The sequence below is a fragment of the Typha latifolia genome, chromosome 7 (genome assembly GCF_019914945.1).
Source record: "Typha latifolia isolate L0001 chromosome 7, TyphaL0001v2, whole genome shotgun sequence".
Lineage (NCBI taxonomy): Eukaryota > Viridiplantae > Streptophyta > Magnoliopsida > Poales > Typhaceae > Typha > Typha latifolia.
In genome coordinates, this window is record NC_133092.1 from 10,303,421 (window position 1) to 10,311,053 (window position 7,633).

Genomic DNA, 7,633 nt, shown 5'->3' on the forward strand with positions numbered 1-7,633 from the left:
CTATAATAAGAGTCACTGAAGAGGCATAATTAAACCTCTCTAGCTAGCTCAGCAAACTTCTTTAGCCCTTCAAGAGGAATGAGGGCTATATGGCAGTTAAGTAATATTCCAGATTAATGGAGAAGCCCTCACTAATTCCAATTGTTAACTTCCAATCGTAATGCCTAAGCCATTTTTCAAATCAATTGATCGATTAGTGTGGACTGAGGCTATCAAATCTAAAAGAGTGGGTCCCATCAAAAGAGATAAATTATTTGCTAATACATGTTGGCCATGCCAAGGATTTTGGCCTCAATAGTAAATACTCCTTCCATATCTTTTCCATTCCAAAATAATCTAATTCTCATTAAGGTTTTCAAAATACTACAAATTTGATTGCTAGCCTTCGCAATCACAAAATTTCATAAATTCCTAACCAGCTGACCAAAATAGAAATATGATCATTCGTTATTTACTCAAGTTCACAAAGTGAAGAAAAAGAAATATGTGCCATAGTCTAATTCAATAGGTTCTAGTAGTGAACATAACCTAAAGTAGTTATAACACAGTAGTTCGAGCTGCAATAGATAATTTTCACACAAATAATTTATCCAAATAATAGGGGGATTTCAAACTAATAAACAACAAAAAAAGTAAGATATTTTTTCGCATATATATCTTTAAGAATCTCTTATTTATTTGTATGCTCCTGTAAATTGATATTTGTATTTATACTTTTGAAAACACACCATTTTTTATGTATAATTTTTAAAATTCTTTCTTTTTGTGTGAATATTTCTTAAAGTTTTAATACAAAAAGATAAAAATATCTTTATTCTAAATTTTAAGTATTTCACTTAGTTAAGGATAATTTTGTCATATTTAATTAAATCATATAAGACTTAACTTAAAATGCAACTACGAGGTTATTTATACATATTAACATATAAAAGGTTATACGAAATGTCAATTTTAGAGGGGGCCATATAAGTCACTAAATTTTTTTTGAAAGTTTACACGCAAAAGAAAACCCTCAAATTTTTTTTTTATAGATGGAGCTCTTCTTGGCTATCCCTATGAGCTAGATCTAGGGAGTGTAAACAAAACCGAGCTTGAGTGAGTTGGACTCATAGCTCGATGTGCTTATTTAAATTTAATGGATTGAAGGCCGATATTAATAATAAAAAAATCTGAAAAGCCAAATATTTAAAAAATATAAATGCTATAAGGTAAAATTAGCTCATACAAATATACAGTGATACAAATAAATAATTAATATAAAAATTCTAATAATCTATTTGAACATATAATACATATATATATATATAAGTATCGAGTCTAATCCAGCCGAGCCCACTTTTGACAGCCCTAGCCCAGATCCATCCTAAGTATCAATGGACTTGGTCGGATCTTGGGGCACGGTGACGTGGAGGGTTTATAATTACCGGATGATATATAATACCCTTCTCTCGATACAAAGGCTCCTAGTTGGCCACCTTTTATAGTTAGGATTAGGGTTTTTTTGTTTCGTATTTTCTCAGGAGGGGAGCGCGCGAGGGAGAGCAACAGAGAAGAGAAATACCTACCCGCCGCGCCGCTGCTTGTCTGCCACAATGGGTAAGCAAAACCCTCGTTTCTCCCCCTTCGATCACCCGTTTATCGGATTAAAACCTATAGATCCCTTCGATTCTTTGTCGGAACAGACTCCAATGGCGTCCTCTTATTTCGCGCGCAGGTATCTCTCGAGACTCCATGCACAAGAGGCGGGCCACCGGAGGGAAGAAGAAGGCCTGGAGGAAGAAGAGGAAGTAAGCCTTCATTTATCTGTCCCTAAACCCTAGATCCGATCGTAGAATATGAACATTGCGATCTGTAGCTGTTTTTTATTAGAAAGTTTGAAACTTTGCTATGGTGATGTTGATTGATTTGGATTTTGGGGCTTGTTTATGGAAGGTATGAGATGGGTCGGCAGCCGGCGAACACGAAGCTGTCGAGCAACAAGACTGTTAGGAGGGTCAGGGTTAGAGGAGGCAACGTGAAATGGAGAGCCCTCAGGTTGGACACTGGGAACTACTCCTGGGGAAGCGAAGCTGTGACCCGCAAAACCCGTATCCTTGATGTGGTGTACAATGCCTCTAACAATGAGCTTGTGAGGACGCAGACTCTTGTGAAGAGTGCCATTGTGCAGGTGGATGCTGCTCCTTTCAAGCAGTGGTATCTCCAGCACTATGGCGTTGAGATTGGTAGGAAGAAGAAGGGTCCTGCTGTCACCAAGAAGGATGCTACTGAGGTACCTCATGCTTGATTCCTTGCGATATTTTCCCAAATTTTGGATGTATTTATTGCATATAACCTGTCTCATAACTATTGTCTATTTTTTCTTAGATTTATTTTTTTAAGTGTAGTTCAACTTTACCTTGTCTTCTAGTATAATTGTACGCTATTTTATTAGTTGGAATTGAACACATTCTCTTAATATTTGATGAGGTGTTATGCATTGTTGTGGCTAAAGATTGATAAGTAGTTGGTACTAGGGGGGTCAAAAGTTGACCCGATCCAGTAACTCGATATAATATCTCAACTTTTAAATAGGTTTGCATTTAGTCTAATCAGGTTTGAGTCGCAAATGAGACAATCTGTTTAACTCGATTATTAAAAGGGTCGTGTTCATGTTTTTTACCTCAACTGCTTATGACCTGACGTACCAATCTGTTTATGACTCGATAACTCGTTTATGATTTGATAACATGTTTTATGACTCAATAACTCCATTATGATTTGACTAACCCATTTAAAATCTGACTAACTCAATTATTAACTTACTAATCTATTTATAATACAAAAAACTCATTTTATAACTCGAAGAAGTTAGTTTATAACTCAAATAACTTATATAAATTTGAATAATTTGTGCTATTCAATAACTTATTTATGACCCATATAACTTGGCTAATAAACAAGTTGTATTCGTGTTTATCATAGTTCCCAATTTTGGCCGATACATAGTCGATCCTGATCCGGGCTGAAACAAGTCAGATTGGCTAGTTTTGGCTTTGTAGCAGCAGCTGCTGCTACCGGCTGCTGCTGACAGCAACAACCAGTAGCTACAAAGAGAGAGGGGGAGAGACCAGCAGCTACAATGTCAATTAGTACTTTTGTTTAATTTTTAGGGCTCATATGTAAATAATTATTATTTTCTTTTTTTTTGTCATGTTTTTTAAATTTTTAAAATTTTCTTGCATTTTAAAAAAATATTTAGAATTTTTTGTAATTAAAAAAATCCAATTCGATCCGGAACCGATCTGACCAAGCCGATCGGCCAATACATATCGTTTTCCCGGAAGGCCGATCCTAATCCCGATCCCGATCTCGATTTTTCGAACCTTATTTTTAACTTGTTGCTTCATAATTGACATTGAACTGTTAGTATTAGTTTCTTTTTGTGTCAGGCATAGGTTCATTTTTTGGTAGCTTCTACTTGTTAAGAATCCTTTAAGGAAGTGTTTAGTTTTGATAATAAAATTCCATTTTTATTAACCGGTCTCTTCTTTTTTTGGTTTTTCCCTTTTGTTTCTTTCATTTAGTATCCAAAATATTTTTTCTTTTATGATATATCTCTTAATTAGCTTCCCATTAGTGGAAGAAGAAAGAACAATAAGTTGTTAATTAGGAAGTGATGCAAAAGAATAACCTCACTTCTGTTGTTTGGTCATTGTTCTAATATACTCCATTCAGTTGCTATTTAAGTTGGCCCGGTCTTACATTATGAATACTTTTTTGATAGTTTGTAAAAGAGTAGAAATTTTGATGGAGGTACAATCACAATTGAAGGACATGATTTTAAAATATGAATGTTTGTTCCATTTTTTTCAAGCAAGTTTATCCTAAGGATGTTTGAAATCAATGCAATCATTTGTATTCTACTAATGTTTGAAATCAAAAGATACTTATCTGGATCTAGAAGAAGCATTGAGAAGATATTTTACTGGAGGAAACATAGGCAGTGTTTCTTGTATCATAGGCTTTTTGCCTAACTCTGTTAAAGCAGAACTTCATCAAGTAACAGCCTCAAGCGACTATAACATATGCATGTAGGAAACATAGGCAGTGTTCTTACTGGCATACTAAACTGCCTTTAATTAAACTTATGTGGAAATACCTTTATTTAATTTTTGTTGTTTGGTATGCATTGAAGCGCATCCTAGGTGATAGCTACTTCTTATTTTGTTTGTACAGGGGCAGGAAGGTGATGGTACTGTAGATGAAGCAAAGAAGAGCAACCATGTTACAAGGAAGTTGGAGAAGCGCCAGCAGGGTCGTAATCTTGATTCTCATGTTGAAGAGCAGTTTGGTACGGGGAGATTGTTGGCTTGCATTTCTTCTCGTCCGGGTCAATGTGGAAGATCTGATGGGTAAGCAAAATGGCTATTTTCTTTTTCCCTTGTGTTAATTTCACACTGACTGCTGTATTTCTCTTCTGATATTGCCGAACAGATATATCTTGGAAGGTAAGGAGCTGGAGTTTTATATGAAAAAGATTCAGAGGAAGAAAGGCAAAGGTGGTTCGGGTGCTGCTGCTTGAGTGAACTTGGGACAAGTTAAAGTTGTCGTCATGTTCAAAGTTGTCTGATCTATAATTTTTTTCTAAGATTGGAAGTTGAGAACCAAGTTATACGTCTCTCAAAGATTTTGAAAATGCATTTTATCTTTTCTCATTGTAAAAACACTTGCTCAGTTATGTTATCCGATTGGATTGTCACTTTTGAGCTTTTCTAGACAATGCTCTGTTTAGGGTAAGAAGATGTTGAGCACATTTCACTATTCTATGTAGGGAGAGAAGTTTTGGTAGATCATACAATAAATTATTCTGTATGCAATTGTCATACAATACAATTGACATTGTTTGCTGCAGTTCAACAACAGAGCTTAGTTGTTTTGCATAAACTCTTCTCGAATTATTCCTGTCCTAAAAATTTAGACTTATTATGCAAGTGCCATTATGAGAAGCACCTCATTGCATTTGAAAAATACATGCAGTTTGTAAAGAATGGAAAGTGTTGTTTAGATTTCTTATGAGAAATAACCAGTGTAGAGCTGGTCATTTTTTTTTTTCCATGATCTGTATTAGCACGTAAGAACTTGCAATGAATTTACTTTGCCGTTTAAAACTTTGATTTTCACCATTTACAAAGTGCACCTTAGGTTCGTTCAAAAACATAATAAATTCCTTGTTTAATAAAAGTTTTGTTCTGTTAAATAAATTTCACCTTCCAGTTTGAATGAAAATCAGTATATCTTTTTGAACTTTTTTTTACCCCTATCACTGAGCCTATTAAACTTTGGATTAAATATATTTTATCTTCGTACATTCATGGTCAAAATTATTTTACTCTATACTTTAAAAAATTTCAAACTAGTTCATATATTTATAATTAAAGTAAAATTATTAGTTTTTTTATTAAACTTAATTAAATAATGCTAAAATGATTAAAATGTCGTTATCTTGTTTGTTAGAGAAGAAATGCAGGTTTAAAATAATACAACTAAATAATTAAAGTAGCCATGATACTCAATTAAATTTAATAGAAAAATTAACAGTCTCACTTTAGTTATAAGTAGACATACTAGTTTGAGATTTTTTTGAACTACACAAAGTAAAATAATTTTAACTCTAAACTTTTAATTGGGACTATAACTATAGATAATAATAGAGATGGTAAAATTATCTAGATAACCTTGTGTTCTATTAAACAGATATTGATTGAGACAGAAATTTTAGGGATGGTTAGTAACAAAAATGATTACTAACAAGAGTATGAATTGTACGAGATTGTAAAGGACTTTGATGGTATTTAACTGGGCGTAGCTCATTCTTCTCACGGAAAAAAATAAAATGGTTGATTGGTTTCTATATGTCTAATAGTAGTTTTGGTGTGATTGAGCTACTCTCTCTTTCCCGACATACCACCAAGAGATTAGAGAGTTTTTAACCAAACTAAGCCTGTTCTAATATTTTTATTGAAATGAACTATTCCTTAAATTTATTATCAAATGAAGTCTAATTTACTGTAACCCTAATAAAAATGCTAACTAATCAATATTTTATCTTTAAGTAAAAATGCTAATTAATTCAGTATTTTTATATAGTCCTAAAATGCTGAATTGATCCGCGTTTATGTATATACTTTTTTTTTAACTTAATTTTTTAGGAGTTAAGGAAAAAAATTACTACGGTGAATTAGACTCTATTCGGTAATAAGTTTAAGAGATAACTTATTTTGATAAAAAAAATAAAAAAAGATTAGTTTGGTCAAAAACTTGTGATTAGATATATAAAATTTATGTCTAATTAGTGGTACAGTAGCGACGGACCCATACTTTTTTCTAAGAGGAAGCAAAGTTGTGAGTGACTATTAATAATTTTATCTAAAAATTATTATATAATAAGTTGACATTGTCCCTTTGCAAATATAATTTTCTAATTTTACCTTATAAAAGTAGGTGGTAGGCAGATCTTTTAATTCTTAATCAATGATTTAGAGATTTTCTTATTGTCAGTTTCTCAACCAATTTTTTCAAAAGGTGTTACTCATTTTCTAATGCCTCGTTTGATTCTTGAATAAATTTATACAATAATTTATATTTAATTAATAATTATAAATACATATATTACTTATAATAAAAATCTTATTTAAAAAGCCTACATAATTTTTATTGAATCCTTTGTCTATGATAAAATTTTATGTATAACTTATCACATAACTTTTCTTATATAAGATTTTGACCAATATACGAATAAGTGGGTGTTTGATTGTAAAATATATTTAAGAGAGTCATAATTGATTAAAAGATATCCCTTTCAAGAGTCCATATTTATTAAAATAGTAATATAATATATATTTATATTATGTATTTTAAATCACTTAATAGGTTCTCTTAGTGTTATTATATTTTAATAAAAAATATATGGTTAACAACTCTCTCATCGAGATCTTTAAAATAAGATTAATATCTAATAATTTCAGAAGTAATTTTAAGTTACTAATTTTTTAATTAAACAATTAAAATTAAATTACACGAAATAAATATCAAAATAAGCATTACACGTTATTAACTAAAAATATAAAATTACATTACACAATATAAACAGTAATTAACATTTGATAATAAAAATAATAAATATTTAATAGTTTGGTAAGTCATCTCCATAGCTACCGGTTTGATGTATTTCATGTTTGATATATTTTAATATTTAGTATTTACATTGAAAAATAATTTTAAGTAATTATATTTTAGGACACATCGATTTTAAATAATAATAAAAATATTTATTTTATAATAATAAAAAATTAAAAATTTAAATTTACTCAAAAATAATTTAATATTAGACCCATTTTAAAGGTCTCGATAAGATAGTACTATTTTTATTAAAAACTAATTAGTAAAACTAATTATATACTCAATTTAACTAATTAGATTATGTAATAAAGAATACAAATAAAATTAAAATCGTTAAATAAAATACTTATTGGGCAAAATTGGAATTTGTAAAAAAAATTAAAAAAAAAATGAAGTCGGGCTCTATATTTTTGGTGGAGCTCCAAATTTGGAACTAGCAATGGAGGCTCGGTTGGAGCACAATTTGGAGTCCAAT

General features: G+C 31.1%; 1 protein-coding gene across 1 annotated transcript; it reads left to right on the forward strand.

The window, feature by feature from the left end:
• Positions 1-1,450: 1,450 nt before the first annotated feature.
• Positions 1,451-4,899, forward strand: LOC140792885 (small ribosomal subunit protein eS8). Its single transcript, XM_073144111.1, has 5 exons — positions 1,451-1,596; positions 1,715-1,787; positions 1,933-2,269; positions 4,216-4,391; positions 4,474-4,899. Exons 1-5 carry the CDS (start codon positions 1,593-1,595, stop codon positions 4,559-4,561), a joined length of 678 nt encoding a protein of 225 aa, XP_073000212.1. The 5' UTR covers positions 1,451-1,592; the 3' UTR covers positions 4,562-4,899.
• The last annotated feature ends 2,734 nt before the right edge of the window (positions 4,900-7,633 follow it).

Coding starts and splice junctions, on each gene's coding strand:
- LOC140792885 (XM_073144111.1), top strand. Junction 2,270..4,215: donor CCAAGAAGGATGCTACTGAG/GTACCTCATGCT, acceptor TTGTTTGTACAG/GGGCAGGAAGGTGATGGTAC. Junction 4,392..4,473: donor CAATGTGGAAGATCTGATGG/GTAAGCAAAATG, acceptor ATTGCCGAACAG/ATATATCTTGGAAGGTAAGG.